Raw genomic sequence first — 16,655 nt, 5'->3', positions numbered from 1 at the left:
ACACAAGCTGCTTCATATTTACTTATTTCAGGTGTTCTTTGCTGGAAAGCATTCTGGTGCTCTTTCTTGACCAGAACCAGAGGCAGGTGTCCCCAGTCCATGTGCACCATGATTTTCTGCAAGGTAAGGCTTTGATTTCTGGATCATCACAATTGGAAGAGCATACTTGAGCACAGTGCATTTCTCTTTGGAGTGTTTAAGACAAACTTAGACTTCTGCTGAATGTCATCAGTTTTTACACAGGACTGCGAGATATCAGGACTTCAGCAATGTACTGAAGGAGCTAGTAGGGTGAGAATTGGTATGAAGTCTAAAAAGTTTATATTTCTGTGTATGTGTGTATAATTGCCTAAAGAGTTAGATATGTCACCTTTTTCCTCTTTCTATAGTGCTACCCTGTCCTCTCTTGAATTTGTGACAAACTTTTCATAAAAACTTAATAGTGAATGTCAACTACATGCTTCCATTTCTTGATTGTCTCACATGTCAGTCTGTAGGCTATAGGAATGTAATCTTGTCATAGGTTCATTACAGATAATTTCAGGTAGAACCACAGATGTTTCATGTCAAAGGAAATAGAAGAGAGATCTTACTGTTTCTCAATATTTATTAGTGTAAAAAACAAGATACAATTTATATTTTTTTACGGCACAAGTCATGCATGCTCACTGACATGTGAACCTAATAGAATGAATGGTAAATCTGATTTATTTGAACATTCATGTGTCAATGTGGCACTTGGGGAAAAGTGATATCAGCCTCCTCTACCAGTTGGAATTATTCTGCTTTAGGGAAGCTTTTTTGGTTTACATTTGACTATGTATGGTGCAAATTATAATAGCTTCCTCTTAGGGTTATGAAGAATAAATGAAATACTCTTTATAAAATGCTCAGTAAAACGCTAGCTATTGGCATCAGTATGGTCATGACCATTATCATATCATCATCATCATCATCAAAGCAAGAGAGGTGCAAACCTTCCCTTCTGCTAGAACTGCTAATGTGAGGAAAATCCACAAAGTAAGAAGCAGAAACCAGCTGCTTTGCCCTCTTGGTAGGATAGCTGCATTTTTAAAAACCTAAGCTGAATCTGGTTCTCAGAATAAATGAAAATGAATGGCAAAAAATGTTCCAAATTTCATCACTAAGGGCCATGAGTGCTGATGGAGCAACAATAATGCGAATGAATAAAAAGAAAGAAAGAAAAAAAAAATGCTTCCAGATTCCAAGGTCACAAAGCATTAGAAGCCTGGAAATTTCCCAGGGGCAGATCACCTTGACCTCAGAGGGAAACCAAAGTGACACCCTGTACCGTAAGCAGAGCCCTGCAGGCTTTCTGCACTCAGCGTCCTACCAGGTACACCTTCTGACCTGCTGGGATTTTCCAGCCTAATTCCATTTACATTTGGAGCCTTGGGTGTTTAAATCTTAAAACATGTCTTACAAACAAATAAACAATATTTACCATGCTCAGTAAAGGGAAAGCAGCCACAATTTAGCTGTGTCAAGAGGAAAAGGGAGAACCTGCATGAAGGTCTCAGTGGGTTTGAATAGCTTTGGGTTTCATCAGAGAATAATAGTCGATGGAACAATAAGTTAGGACAACTGGGAGATGAGTGATTTAGAGAGACTTTCAAACTCTGGTGCACTCAGTGGATCTCAATGGCCCTACTTGGGATGGTTTCAGAGGTCAGACTTGAAAACCTCCCATTTCTGTTCTCACTTTAGCCAATACAAATAGGAGGAGAGAGGAAAGAGAATATTTATGGGAACAATAATTGGAGCTGATGACTAATCACAAATCACAAAAATGTAGGGTACGATACCATAATTATACTCATTATGACCTGGCCTGAATTAAATGTCCTGCAGTCACAATACAGAGAGCAAGGTCTGGCATTCCTGAACAGAAGAGGCAGGTGTTACGGCTTGAATTGTGTTCCCTCCAAAAAGAGACGCTGGAATCTTAACCCCCAGTACCTAAGAGTGTGACTGTATTTGTAAATAAAGTCTTTGCAGATGCAATCAAGTTAAAATGAAGTCATTAGGGTGGGCCCCAATCCAATATGACTGATGTCCTTATAAAAAGAGTAAATTTGGACAGAGACATGCACACGGGGAGAACACAATGAGAACATGAAGGCAGAGAGCAGGGTGGTGCATTTACAAGCCAAGGAGCACCAAGGATTGCCAGCAAACCACCAGAAGCCAGGAGAGAGGCATGGAACAGATTCTCCCGCCGAGCCTCAGAAGGAACCAGCCCAGCTGACACCTTGGTCTCAGACTTTTGGCCTCCAGGACTGTGAGACAATACATTTCTATTGTGTAAGCCCCCCAGTCTGTGATACTGTGTTGCAGCAGCCCTAGGGAACTGATACAACAGGTAACATGATCCCAGAGCCAGGGTGACTATTATGAGGCGGGGCAAAAGCAGCAGTGCAGAACATCTCCGTGGAACCTTTTCTATGGCCACAGCAGCTCTTAGGAACTGGCCGTATCGTGGGCTACAGACACAAGTACAGGACGCAGCAGAAACAACTTGCCAAGTGCTGGAAAAAACCGGGGGAGGGTAGCACAGACGGGGCCATAAGTCAAAACTGCAGAAGCACTCATTTCTCTTAGTTATTTGGAAAGCAAGTTGCTGCCAGGGTCTACCCGACAGAAAAGGATGGCTTCCTGGGGAGTTACATCCGTGGTGGAAAAATAGGCATTTGGTTTCTTTCTACCGCTTTCTTTTGTGGTTTTCTTTTCTTTCTTTTTTTTTTTCCTGTGACCTTCGAATAATCAAAAACTGTTTATTGAGTTAGTTTGAATACAATTGGGACTCTGGGGGATGTGTAAGATTGGATTCCTCTCCTCAGAATTCCTAAAATATAGCTGGAAGCTAAGGTATAAGATATGAGCAGGAGGGACATAGAGGTTCAATGTCAAAAAAGGCAGGCAGGGCTTCCCTGGTGGCACAGTGGTTGAGAGTCCGCCTGCCAATGCAGGGGACACGGGTTCGTGCCCCGGTCTGGGAGGATCCCACAGGCCGCGGAGTGGCTGGGCCCGTGAGCCATGGCCATGGAGCCTGTGCTCCGCAACGGGAGAGGCCACAACAGCGAGAGGCTCGCGTATCGCAAAAAAAAAAAAAAAAAAAAAAAAAAAAAGGCAGACACTAGGGAGGACATGAGTAACAGCCCAGTGCCGCTCCCATGACTGTTTCTACACTGGCCGGTGCTCCAAAGAAGTACTGAAGAGTTGGGGTGATAGGGAAGATTCTGGCATGTTCTTGACTTTAATGAGACTGTTTCCAAAGTTCTATCATTTAGTCAAATGCCCTCTATAAGTTTATAGTATGTATCCTTTATTAGGATCAGGAAGTTTCTATTCATTTTCCCAGAAGTTCCTTTGTTAAAAACAAACAAACAAACAAAAAACCATGAATCAAGTTGAATTTTATCAAGTGTCTATTTTAAAAATCTGAGATATTTCTCTGCTTTAATTCTTAATGGACTTAGATACATGAAAGATTTTATGATATTCACCATTCTTGCAGTTCTAGGAGAAGCCCAATAGATCATTATTATTATTTTTTTCAGTGTGATGTTTGACAGGTTGTGTTTTTCAAAAATGGCTTCAAAAGGTCTCACCTGTTCTTTCACCTGTTCTTCCAACAAAGTGACTTCTTACTTCTTCCATTGACAGGTCAGGGTTATGTTCCCTCCCTGGGAATCCATCTGAGCCATGGTTGTGGTGCAAGTGATGCTGTGGGACTTTGGAGGCAAGGTTCTAGACGGCTGTGCAGCTTCTATCTGTTTCTCTTGAGTTACGTGCTCCTGGAACCCAGCCGCCACAAGGCAAGGATGCTCCCAAAGTCCACAGAGACTCACGCAGAGGGGGACTGTGTTCTCTAGCTTACAGTCCAGCTGGGCTCCCAGCCGACATCCACCATCAATGTGATGGCCCTGTGAGTGAGCCAACTTGAAAGTAGACCCACTAACCTCAGCCAAGCCACCCAGCCAAAGTGACATGGAGCGGGGGCAAGCTACAAACGCCACGAACAGCCCACATTGCAGATTTGCGAGCAAAATAGAGAAAAGTAGCTGTTTCAAACCACTACGTTTCCACGAGTTTTGTTTATGTAGCAAGTGATAGCTGATAGGGGATAATTGATTCGATTTGCTAATATTTTGTAATATTTGTGATTTTTACATCTACTTTCAGAAGGAAGATTGGCCTATATTTTCTTCCTTTTTTTTTGGACTGTCGTCTTCATTTCCTATCAAAATTATATAATCCTTTAAAAATGAGCTGGGATGTTGTTTCTTCATTTTCTATTCTCTGAAAATGTCTGCTTAAAATTGAAATTCTTTTTTCTTTAATGTTTCATTAATAAAGAACAAACTAGTGTTAAAAGCAGTCACAGCTTGATGTCTTGTTCCTTTGAAAGAGATTTTTGTCTGCTGGCCAGTTTATTGAAAGGTTAGGATCTATTCTGATCTCCTATTATTTTTGGGGTTAACTTCTGGGAGTTTCCTAGAAAATTGTCCACATCCTTCAAGCTTTCAAAATATGAATGCAAGTTTCACTGTAATTGAATGATGTTCCCTCATTCATTTATAATATTGTTTATTCTCTCTCTGCCTTCCTGATGGACTTGCTGAAGTATGTATCTTTACTCGTCTTTTCAACAGTCAGCTTTTCTTTACTGTTCATCTTTCTAGCTTCTAACGAAAGCAGAAAAAAAACTAATGAAAGAGTTTTCGTTTTCCTCAGTATCTCTCTTTACCTTTTCCACTCCTTTCTATATACTTTCTGTGCTTGTGATTTCTCTCTTGCTCCTTTTCATTAACTCTTTGGGTTGAAAGCCCTAGCTTATTATTTCCAGGTTATTTTTCCTCAGTGTATCACCTTAGAAGCAAAGCAGAAGTTTGATAAGGAGTGCTTATCATTCAGTTCCAAATATGTTACAAATTCCCCTTTAACTAGTATGGCCATGTAATGTATCAACCAAATTGAGACACCTTTGATAATGAGTGACAGGAAGTGCTACTAATAATTACATTGGGATGACGGACATCAATCGGGTCTCACCCATACAAATTCAGATGTATGTATATCCATGAATTATTTCAAAGAGTGTGTTGTGGTTTTCAGGTCTGTGTGTGTGTGTGTGTGTGTGTGTATGAGTGTGTGTGTGTGTCAAAAGCAAATAACTTCGTTGATTTCTACTGTAATTATACCACTGAAGTCAGAAAATCCAGTCCATGTGACACCATTTGAAATTTGCTGAAACTTCCTTCGTAGTCTAGTGAAAGGTCAAATTTTTATAAATATTCCATATGTGCTTGAAAATAATCTGTTCTTCAGGGTTCAGTGTTTCTCAGAGATCACATACATTAATCATATTATTCAACTCTTGCATATTCTTCATTTATTTTGTGCTCTACTTGACATCATTTTCTGATAGAGGTGGTTCAAATCTCCTGTTATGATTATGGAGTTTGAATTTTTCCTCATAATTTGCCAACTTTTGTGCTAGATATTATAAGGCAACATTGTTAGTTGCTTATAGGTAAATATTAGTATAGGCTCTTGGTGGACTCTTTCCTTGATCATGAAAAAAGTCTTTTAACATTTTTTTAATTTTTAATTTCATATGTTTAATAATTTTTTTGGATTACCTGTCATATCTTTTTCTATCCTATTCCTTTATCTAAACCTTTCTGTATGTTTGTTTTAGGTGTGCTTTGGAAAAGCCACATAGCTGGATTAAGACAGCAGCAACAATAAAACAAAACAAAATATAATAAAACACTTCCAATCTGAGAGAATCTCCCTTTTAAACAAGTAGTGAAGTCTGTTTACATTCACTGTGATCACCAACATATTTTTCTTTAATTCTTTTATCTTATTGTGTGCTTTATATTTTTTATGCTTGTTCTTTGCTTCACCTATTCTCTGTTTTTCTTGCCTTCTATTTAATTGATTGCATTGTCCTTATTCCCTTTCCCCTTTACTAGCTTGGAAATTATATTGTTCTACTAAAGAAATAAACTTAATTTTTAAATCAATACTAAACAAAGCCTAAGTGCCATCAATATCTATCTCTTTTTATTCTTATGAAATTGAAAAGGACTAACTTCATATCCAGCCCTCTCCCCAGTCATCATTTTTTTCTTTTTGTCTAGTATTTTATTGCCACCTCGTTTTAAAATTCCCCTGAAGTTAACTGCCGTTAAGTTGGGAGGGAGGTATTTTATCTAACATGTCTGTGTATTCAGAGCAGAACAGAGGCTTTCCCCGTCACTTCAGCCCACCACATCAACTGGAGTTCCTGATTCAGTAAGTCTGACAAATCACGTACCTGCTCTGGGTTCCCATTTCTGGCTGCAGTTGGGAGAGGCTTTGGAGATCATCAAGAAAAGGGGCTTCCTCATTTTGCCCAAGACTCTAGGAACTGAAAAGGCTGAATGATGGATACTATGATATTCAGTAGAAAAGGAAATTACTGTGGCTTGAGGGATCCAGGCAGGCTACTGCAGGAGCAAACGTCAGTTACTCCTAGAAGAATGGGCGTAAACGTTTCTTAAGCACAAGAGTGGTCAAAATGGAAGTTTAGTAAGATCAGTGAACAGCAGTTTACAAAAAGCTCTGTGAAGTAGGGGAGGTTATTCTTCGCAGATAGGGAAACCCCACAGGGCACTGTTTTATTAGAGTTGCCACGAGGGGCCGAGGACCTGACCTAGGAAGGTGGCTGGAATTAGGGAAGGAAGAGCTGAGGGGAGATGGTTAGAAGGAAGAGTTAGAGTTGGTGGGTGCTAAATACATACCAGAAGAAAGAAGTCGGGGTGCCAGAGCTGACCTCAAGGATTCCAACTGAGGGGCAAGGAGACTGTCCTCATCGGGTCCTTCATGCAAACTTTAGGGTTTTCAGGTACGTGGGTATTTGTGAAGACGTTGCCTTATATGGCACATGCAGGGCACCGAGACCTCTGGGGGGAGGTAGCAGCAGTTAGCACTAGAAGCCTCAGTTGTGACGCTAGACCTAAGGTCACCGTGTGTTGTTGTCCTTGCTGCTAATTCACCTCTTTGGGGACGGCAAATCACTACTGGAAAAGTGATGGGTCTGAAGCCCAGCTTGAGCTGCCTTTCAGGGTCAGGGCAAAGGCTGAGTGGCTCCAAAAGGGAGAGGCCAGCTTCCGGAGGAGCAGGTAGGAAGCCTGCTGGACCCCGCACAGCGGCTCGCTGGTGTGGAGTAAGAAGCTGACCAAGCCCTTTGTCCGCAAGCCGTTGTACCTGCCTGTAAAGAAGCAGAGGAAGGGAAGGTCTCCAAGATCTTCAAGATGGCTCATGTCACGGGGCAGGATATCAGGTGTCTTTTCCCCTTTCTTCATTACATTTTTTTCTTTATTGTTGCAATTATTTACCATAAGTACCTGTAATTTGAATACTCGGGGAAAAAAAGTCATTTTCATCATGGGTCAAGCCACTCTTTCCAAGTACTGCCCGCTGTGCTTCAGCCTTACCGGCGTTATCTCCTCTAACTAACCTCATGTAGCTGTCGGGTCTCATTATCCTGATTTTATGGACGGGCTCAGAGGCTCGGGAACTTGCCTAGGGCCAGTGAAGGCAGAGCGGGATCCCACAGGTCCCCATCGCGGGCTCTTTGTGGCCCTCGGAGCACGCGTGCGAGTCCTGAGGACCAACACCTGGTGTGCCCCGCTCACCTGGGCCGCTTAGGGCTGCTGGGGCCAGGCTGAGCTGACGTCCTCCTCTCCCCACGCTCAAACCCCGCCCCCGATCCAGGCCCCGCCCCAGACACCGCCTCAGGGTCAACACCACGCCCCGGTGGCCCGCCCCGCCCCGCCCCACCATCCAGGCCCCGCCCACCAGCCCCCAGAGGAAACGGAAGTGGTGGCGGGCCCCGGCGGAAGCCAGAGGCGCCGGGACGGGAGGGAGCCCGCGGCGGTGCGGACGGCCGGGCGATGGCCGAGAAGTTCGACCACCTGGAGGAGCACCTGGAGAAGTTCGTGGAGAACATCCGGCAGCTCGGCATCATCGTCAGCGACTTCCAGCCCAGCAGCCAGGCCGGGCTCAACCAGAAGCTGTGAGTGGCGGCCGAGTCCGCCGGCGTGTCCCCGGCGCCAGCGGGGTGGCGTCTGTCGGCCTGGGAGCCGGGATGGGGATCCTGGAGCCGTCTGAGAGCCGCCGCCTCTCCCCGCCCTGCTCGGGGCCGGGCCCTCCCGGGCCCTCCCGGGCCCTCCCGGTCCAGGCTGTGCGCAGGCGGGCTGGCCGCTGCCGCCTGTTGCAGGCCCGCCTCCTTCCCGCTTTGCCGCGCTGGGACCTTGTCTTGGGGCCGCGTTTGGACGCGTTATCAGTCTCCGTTCTTGGGGCTGTCAGGGGGAGGTGTGCTTCTGAATCTGAGTCTTACCCCACGCACGTAGGACTCCCTCCCCTTCGGCGGGGGGTTCCGCCCCTGCCCCCCGAGGGGAGGCGGGCTTCACGCGGCAGTGCGGTGAAACGGGCCCCGGGAAGGTGAGGGCTCCGAAACCGCTTGATGCCTAGGCCCGAAGGGAGGAATCGGATGATGGTGGGCGGTGGTGGGGTGCGACGGGCCACAGAACGTTTATGAAGTGATTTTTGGGGTAGCAGCCTTGTGCTGGCGGCGGGGCCCGGCCCTAGGGTAAACAAAAGGCAGATACAAATCGGATGCTCCGGAGAAGGGCTCACAGCTGTACGGAGGGCACAAGCACCAACCTGTTTGCAAGCCCGCCTTGCGTACCCGGTGCTGCGGGACTAGCCGGCTGATCTAGGAAGGCTCCCGCGGGGAGCTGAAGTTAGACTAGGCAGCCGCGGCTTGCTTTCCCCCAGGCTTTGAGGATGGATGCGTGAACTGGAGTCGCCCACCCCGGGCGTTGTCTTGACACCGCACACAAAATCCCCGCCACCTCAGGGTGAATGTTTTTGAGAGAAGGCTCGTATTTTTCATCAGATTCTCAAAGCCTCCTGCCCTTATTCCTATTGGTTCCTGCCCCCCAGTATTGGCAATTCCTTGTTTGAAAAGACAATCAGGAGATAGGTGAGCATATGATATAACGTCAAAGCTTTCCTAGGAATTCTGTAGCTAACCAAAGAGCTGAGAGCCACGTGTAACCTGTGCTTGTGCAAGGAACACGCGTGTGGATCCCTGGTCGGCCAGGTGTGGGTGGTGCTCAGTGCCGTCGTCCCAATTAACCTAACGTCCCATTTTTGCTTTTTCCCTCAGGAATTTTATTGTTACTGGCTTACAGGATATCGATAAGTGCAGACAGCAACTTCATGATATTACTGTCCCTTTAGAAGTTTTTGAGTAAGTAGCGTTCTTGATATTCTAATTATTGTTTAGTTTTGCTGTAATTATTTCCTCAACTACCAGTATATAAGTGTCTGCTATGTGGCAGGCATGGTCTGGGTGCTTCGTATATGCTAGGGAAGAAAACAGACAAAAATCCCCGCTGTCGTGGAGCTTATGTTCTAATGGGATTAAACCATTAAAAAAAAAAAAAATCTCAGGGACTTACCTGGTGGCGCAGTGGCTGAGAATCCACCTGCCAAGGCAGGGGACACGGGTTCGAGCCCTGGTCTGGGAAGATACCACATGCCGCGGAGCAACCTAAGCCCGTGCGCCACAACTACTGAGCCTGCGCTCTAGAGCCCGCGCGCCACAGCTACTGAGCCTGCGCTCTAGAGCCCACATGCCACAACTACTGAGCCCACATGCCTAGAGCCCATGCTCCGCAGCAAGAGAAGCCACCGCAATGAGAACCCCGAGCACCGCAACGAAGAGTAGCCCCCGCTCGCCGCAACTGGAGAAAGCCCGTGCGCAGCAACGAAGGCCAGCGCAGCCAAAAATAAATTAATTAATTAAAAGAACTCAGTATTGTATTGTTTAAAAAGAGTTACATGTGAATAAAGGCTTTTTAAATATGTGAAGAACATCCTAGGCTCTTAAAATCTTGCTTATATAAAAGGACAACCACATGAATTCCTTTTTTTTTTCTTGAGAAGGAAAAATTCTTATGCAGCTATATTATAAATTAAAAAAAATTAAAGCCAGAAACAACCCAAGAAGTACGGATTTGGTCTGGTATCCCCCATACTGCCCTGGCAGTGCTGGTTCTAGGAGATGATAATATCTGCTCTGTTGGAAAAAAAAAGTTCTTAGGCCAGGTATGTTTAGTAAGTCTTTTTACCGTTTTCTGCGAGAGAGTTACCTGCATCTGGGCACAGTCCTGACTAGAGAACGCCTCTAGGAAATAAACTCTTTAGGTTTTATCCATCCAGGTTTTATCACACTGATTTCACAGGTGAAAGAACCAGTAACTGTAGTGGCTGTTTAGCTAGTCAGTGTCAGAGCTGAGACTAAAATTCTGGACTTTTAACAAAAATTTTATTGAAGTATAGTTGATTTACAATGTTGTGTTAATTTCTGCTGTATGGCGAAGTGATTCAGCTATACATATATATATTCTTTTCCATTATGGTTTCTCACAGGCTATTGAATATAGTTCCCTGTGCTACACAGTAGGACCTTTTTGATCCATCCTGTATTAGCGTCTGCTAACCCCAAAATCGCACTCCATCCCTCTCCCACCCCCCTTCCCCTTGGCAACCACAAATCTGTTCTCTATGTCTGTGAGTCTGTTTCTATTTCATAGATATGTTCATTTGTGTCGTGTTTTAGATTCCACATATAAGTGATAGCTTGTGATATTTGTCTTTCTGACTTCACTTAGTATGACAATCTGTAGGTCCATCCATGTTGCTGTAAATGGCATTATTTCATTCTTTTTTATGGCTGAGTAGTATTCCATTGTGTATATATACACACACCACATCTTCTTTATACATTCATTTGTGGATGGACACTTTGGTTGTTTCTGCGTCTTGGCTGTTGTAAATAGTGTTGCTGTGAACACAGGGGTGCGTGTATCTTTTTGAATTATAGTTTTGTCTGTGTGTATGCCCAGGAATGGGATTGCTGGATCATATGACAGCTCTATTTTTAGTTTCAAATCCTGGACTTGTGTTGACCAGGGCCAATTCTCTGGGCCAAGCAACCTCCCTCCTGGAGCTGGCTTGGAACAGCAAGAGTATTCTGGGGCTTTTTGCTGTAAAATTGCAAATGTAAATCACTAGAGTTCCTTGAACAGTAAAAGGAAAAGTTACCTTTTTACATCCCCAAAGGTCAGAGATGAAAGTCCCAGTTACAGCACAGCTCGGCAGCTGGCCACCAAGTCAGGACACGTAGGCTGCAGTTTTCCCAGTCTCAGCTCTGTCCTCACCTGCTGGCCAAGGTGTCACGTGTTCCCAGGTGGGTGCGAAGGTGTGTCTTGTGCGTGTGTTGCAGCTCTAGACTCCTGCTCGTGAAGTGTGGCAAGGTGGAGGCTGATTTCCCTTACTTAAGTGTCGTCATTAGAGCCATGCTGGTGACGAGTGTGTGGGATGAGTATATTGACAGATGCCAAGGAACTAGTCCTGGCTTCTGAAGTGGAGCAAATGAGAGGAAGACAGATGGGGAAGACCGCTGAAGAGGCGGGGGCAGCGAGGCCTCGGCCAGCACAGCCAGAGCCGGTGGGTGCAGGGACAGCGGAGACCCACGTGGGGACTTGGGATGGGCTGGCCTCTCAGCGCCCAGCAGGAAGCAGATCCGAGCTGTCGGTCAGTCTGTGCCGACGTAGAAGGGTCTCCTCCAGGCCTGTTCTCAGGCACGCCGACTGCGTCTGGAGCAGAGACACTGACGTCAACCTCGGCCCTTCTGCCCGGTGCTTGGGGTTGGCGAGTTCGCAGAAGTGGGAGTCAACCCTCGAGTCTTCAAAGAAGAGCCTGATCCAAAGGCCATCACTGTCGAAAGGGGTTGTTTATTTAGGACCTGTGGGCCTGTTGGGTTTTTTTTCTCCCCAGAAATGGATGGATTTTGCTTAGGATTTGACCAGAATGTTGCTTTTTTCATTCCATCGTTTCAAATACATCACAATAAAATGGGATTTCTAGGACTTTTGATTTATTAGTATTTCTCTATCTGTCATAATCAAAAGCCAGTTTTTATGCCATTAACAGCAACCTAACAGTGTCTTTAATCTGAAGTGATAATTTTTTTTAACTGAAGCATAAAAATGCATAAATCAGACTTAGTGTAGTGGTGGTGGTTTTTGTTTCTTTGTAACGAGTCATTCAGTTTAGCTGGAGGATGCGAAGGTCTTCAAGGTGCAGAAGTAGGCAGGTGGCCTCCGCAGGTAAAATGTGGATATCCATCTAGACGGTACACTTAGTGAAATCTTTGGGACGGTGAAGACGTTTTGGGGACACGTGTTGAAAACTTCACGGAACAGTTTTATACTGCTAAGAAATAATCGCAGAGAATCTGTCTCTGTTAAATTTAAGTCACGTAGGTATTTTTAGGAAAGTAGTGTATCGTTCCCCCCTCTCTCCAGTTGGTAAACTAGTCTCAGGACAGGCAAAGCCGGTGCTCTCGTGCTCGCTGCTTTGCCCTCCCCGATCCTGCAGCCCCGAGGCTCCTCTACAGAGGACGGGGTGGGCCTGCTGGGTTGCATCTCGGTGGGCTCCCTGTGTTGCTCAGGCCTGAAGCTCTGGCCCACGCTTAGTTCTCTCTTGTCAAGAGCTGCCTGACCTTACAGGTGGTTGTGAGGATAAAAAGGTGTGGTTGGCCATGAAACCTTTCGAAAAACACAGGTGCTAAAAATGTGAACTGGTGTGGCTGTGAAGCTTGCTTGGTTTATCAGTGATCGTTACTTGATTTCATGAGTCGTTCATATTATTAGAAGTAATGTGAGTGCAAGTCATCTGTACTTGTATCACCGAAGGAATCCTAATTCACCTGGTTCCTGGCCACAGCTGCTTCTAAACAGGGCCACGTGAGGTTACCGATCGCTGCCTTTGTTTTTGCCCCATAAGAAAACTGTGAGAGGAGGTATCAGCCATGAATGTTCATTGAGGTGTTTCATGTTTCCAGATACATAGATCAAGGTCGAAATCCCCAACTCTATACCAAAGAGTGCCTGGAGAGGGCTCTGGCTAAAAATGAACAAGTTAAAGGCAAGATCGACACGATGAAGGTAAGGTTCCTGTAAACAGAAGATAATGTCAGAACATCGGGGATGCTCACAAAGCAAGTTTGGCTAATAGACTTTGTAAAACGTCAGCTACTGTACAACAGTACACAGTTGAGGTTTCTGAAATGCGTAATAGGTAATAAAATTAAATATTAGCAAGCCATGTAGTAGGATAATAAATGTAGCGACGTGGCTAGCCTCCCTTTTATGGAAGTCTGGGCTAATTTTTGTGGCGTTTGTTGTTGTTGGCTGACTGTGCTTGTTTCTGTTTTTAAGATTTTAGTATCTCCAGGTTGCCCTTTGGTGCTTTCTGAGTCCTTCTGTTCGGCCTTTTTCTGTAACTGTGGGTCTTTGGTTTAGAGGATTGCCTAATCCTCCTCGACATCTCTTTCTCTGGTGGTCGTCTCCAGCTTCCGACTCCACACCCCTTTGTACCGTATACCCTATTCTCCACAGAGACCCTACTCTTTGTGTTTCTTGGTTTTGATGGGATCGAGAAAACTCTGCATCTTGAACATGGTATATGGAGTGTTTTCTTACCTACATTGACTCTCGTGTGGCGGGCGGCGGGGGGTGTGTGTGTGTGTGTGTGTGTGTGCGTGATTTTCCTTTAGGTGGGCGGTGCCAGCCCCACCCCCCCAACGAGGCAGCACTGGCCTCGTTTGCGTTTCTGGAATTCACCAGCCCGTCTCCTTCCTGTCCATTCCCCTGCCGTCTCCTCTGCTGGGACTCCTGCACGTCCTCTGCCCACTGCCCGTCCTCCCTGGTCAGCATGTCACCTCCTCCGAGAGGCCTTGCGGACCAGCCTTGGCTGATAAGGATCGGCCCTTCTGTCTCTGTCCTGTGTCCCCTGCTGCAGCCTAAGCTCCAGGATGTGAGGGGCACGAGTGTTGTGTTCCCTCTGCTGCCCAGGGGCACAGGTGCCTGCTCGGTGTCTGCTGTTCGCGGGGATGGCCACGCGGAGGGCGTGCTGGTGAGGCGAGGGGCCGGCACAGAGGTGGTGACGGGACTGCCGTGACAGGCCCGTCTCACGCTGCCTGGACCCCAGGGATCTGTGCTGATCTCAGGTTGCCTGCCCTGGAGGTGGCTTTGCTGTGAGGGTTAGTGTGGTGCCCCCAGCCTCATTTCTGCTTGGCCAGCTTGAGATTGAGTTGCTCTTGAACTGAGCATCACCTCTGGGGCACGATGACGCTTTGGTCGAGAGCCAGCTGGGGTCCTTTGGGCCAGTCTGCGGGAGAGCTGGGTCGTCCAGCTCAGGGACGACAGGCAGAAGCAGCCCCGCCCTTCCCCTTAAGAACAGGCCGTGGCCGCAGGGCGATGTGCTCCCGGCTGCCTGCGCTCCTGTTTGCCTCCCTGCCTTTGAGCCTTGAGATGGCCTGTCGGCGGTGACACTAGCGACCGTGCTGTTTGTTCAGTTTGCACCCCTTTCTGTTGCCTCGTGGTGTCATTTCCTCTCATGAGATTGGGAACGTCTCACGGTGCAGTTTGTGTGCCTGGCGGGTCGAGTGATTAAACTTGCACGAGTTCTGTCTTAAGTGCTTTCTGTAGGGTTGGCATGCAGCCTCCTTTGAGGATGTGTTCCTGACCTATGTAGGGACCGTCTCTTTGTTTATATCCGCGGTGCTGCTTTTCGGTACAGCTTATAAGAAAGGGTTTTGAGATGCTGGCAGATATTTAGCTGCTTTTAAGATTGGATTAAAACAAACGTTATGCTGAAACGAAGGCTCAAGAAGCGTGGTATTTGGAGAAGACAGGTTTCTAGGTGCCCTGAAAGCTTTGATCGAGAGCTCTTTGCACACAGTGGGTTTGGTGTGGTTCGAATTAATAACTGCTTAATCATTACGGGAAGACTCCTGTTGCACGTGCTCTAATCATTTCCACCTGAGAGGCTGGCTCCGCGCGAGAGGGCTCTTGTCACCTGAGGCAGGAGGCAGGAGGCGGTCTTTGCGTGAGCATTCCTCTGTCACGTAGTTCCCCACGTACCTGATGTACCTGCCGCATAGCTTCAAGCAGTTCCCTGCTGCGGTTTGGCAGCTGTGGCATCCAGGGAGGTGAGCAGACAGTGCAGGGAAAGCCCAGTGTCTCTTTTGAGTTTGAGGCTGTGGCGGGGCGTCGTCTTTACCTTGGGTGATGGGCCACAAGCAAAAACATCTTGACCGTGTGTCTTTTTCTTCCTAGAAATTTAAAAGCCTGTTGATTCAAGAACTCTCTAAAGTATTTCCTGAGGACATGGCCAAGTACCGGAGCGTCCGCGGGGAAGACCATCCTCCTTCCTAACTCCCTCCTCCGTCTGTCTGAAGGTCCTCCCAGCCCTGCACGAGTGGCCGTGACCCTCAGGCAGCCTTGACTGAGCGGCAGCCATGCTGTTTCCTGGGCCCATCCTCCCGCCCCCTTGTCCTCGTCATGGCCTCTGGGGACGGCAGGGCCTGGAGGGCGTGCGGGGCTGTGCCGCCAGCTGCCCCCTCTCCCTGACGTGCTCTGTTTGGTCCTCTGGCTCTCGGGGGACTGGTGATCACACGACTTTGAGTGCGATGTGTATGATTCTCCATGGCCAAATAGTCTTGGAAATATTAAATATGATAGGTAAAGTAAAAGTTTAAAAAAATTCTACCTAATAGTTTTCTTTTAATATACTCTTTCTGTTCTTTTTCTCTCTTTCTTTCTTTTATGGTGTCAAAGAAAGCTAAACAAAAAAACAGAAGGAAAACTTGGTTTAATATAAGTACTTTAAATTCGTTTTGTATTTTATATTTTTAAGTATAGTGCGTAAAGAATGTGTTCAATGGAACTGTGTTTCCATAGGTTTCAGGTAGTCTAATAAAGTCCTTAAGCACTTATAAGACTTGTTCCATGCAATGATTTCTGTAACATTTTCACAGTATAGTATCTCGTATGTCGTAAACAATTGTCACTTCCCTAAAGTGTGGGGGATATTGGTGAAGTTTGTTCTGCAGGCACTAGGCAGGAAAAGCCAAAGTGAAATGCAGGATTCTGATTTCCCCGTGGCCTCGTTCACAGAAGACATTATGCACGTATTGACACAGTTCAGGAACGCGCCCCCCAGCCCGCCCCGGGGCCCCGTGTGTCCGCCTGAGGGGGCTGCCAGATGGCGGGGACAGCCGCGCCTTCGAGTCTGCAGGGCCGGGCGGGCCTTGGGAGGCCGCGTGGCTGGTGAGCTTGGGCAGTGCTGTCGCCGCACCTGCGGGCTGACTTTGAGCCGCGGGCCCCAGTGCGGTGTCTCTCGAGGGTCACCGCAGACCACGGCACCGCAATGACCCGGACTCGTTCATCGGAAAGGTGGGTCCAATTCAGACCTGTTGGGTAGAGGCTTTGGGCTGGGGCCCGGGAACCCGTGTTGTTGATTTCCTGGCCCCAGTGATTCTGGACCCCTTAGAGCCAGGATCCACAGTTAGGGACTTGAGTCTCATTGGTGTGTGACAGTGGGCATGGTGTGGGCTCCGCTGACTGGCCTGTGTCCGGTGAGGCCGCGGGCGTGGCCGAGTGAAGTGAGGGTCAGAGCCCAGCTCGCCGCGTTCTCCGCTGACCCCCTTCCCAGGG

At 47.0% G+C, this 16,655-nt stretch overlaps 1 protein-coding gene across 1 annotated transcript; it reads left to right on the top strand.

The window, feature by feature from the left end:
* Nucleotides 1-7,900: 7,900 nt before the first annotated feature.
* MED10 (mediator complex subunit 10) lies at nt 7,901-15,921 on the top strand. Its single transcript, XM_081230792.1, has 4 exons — nt 7,901-8,092; nt 9,251-9,334; nt 12,998-13,100; nt 15,276-15,921. The coding sequence occupies exons 1-4, from the start codon at nt 7,971-7,973 to the stop codon at nt 15,372-15,374; spliced, it is 408 nt and encodes a 135-aa protein (XP_081086918.1). The 5' UTR covers nt 7,901-7,970; the 3' UTR covers nt 15,375-15,921.
* The last annotated feature ends 734 nt before the right edge of the window (nt 15,922-16,655 follow it).

The sequence above is a fragment of the Mesoplodon bidens genome (assembly GCF_964165515.1).
Source record: "Mesoplodon bidens genome assembly, chromosome: 4".
Taxonomy (NCBI): Eukaryota; Metazoa; Chordata; class Mammalia; order Artiodactyla; family Ziphiidae; genus Mesoplodon; species Mesoplodon bidens.
Note: the sequence above shows the minus strand (reverse complement) of the source record. Positions and strands in the feature narration are given on the sequence as shown.

Bases quoted from the DNA above. Each gene is read 5' to 3' on its own strand.
- MED10 (XM_081230792.1), top strand. From the start codon at position 7,971: ATGGCCGAGAAGTTCGACCACCTGGAGGAGCACCTGGAGAAGTTCGTG. The intron at 8,093-9,250 runs GTGAGTGGCGGC...TTTTTCCCTCAG, and splicing joins GCCGGGCTCAACCAGAAGCT to GAATTTTATTGTTACTGGCT. The intron at 13,101-15,275 runs GTAAGGTTCCTG...TTTTCTTCCTAG, and splicing joins GCAAGATCGACACGATGAAG to AAATTTAAAAGCCTGTTGAT.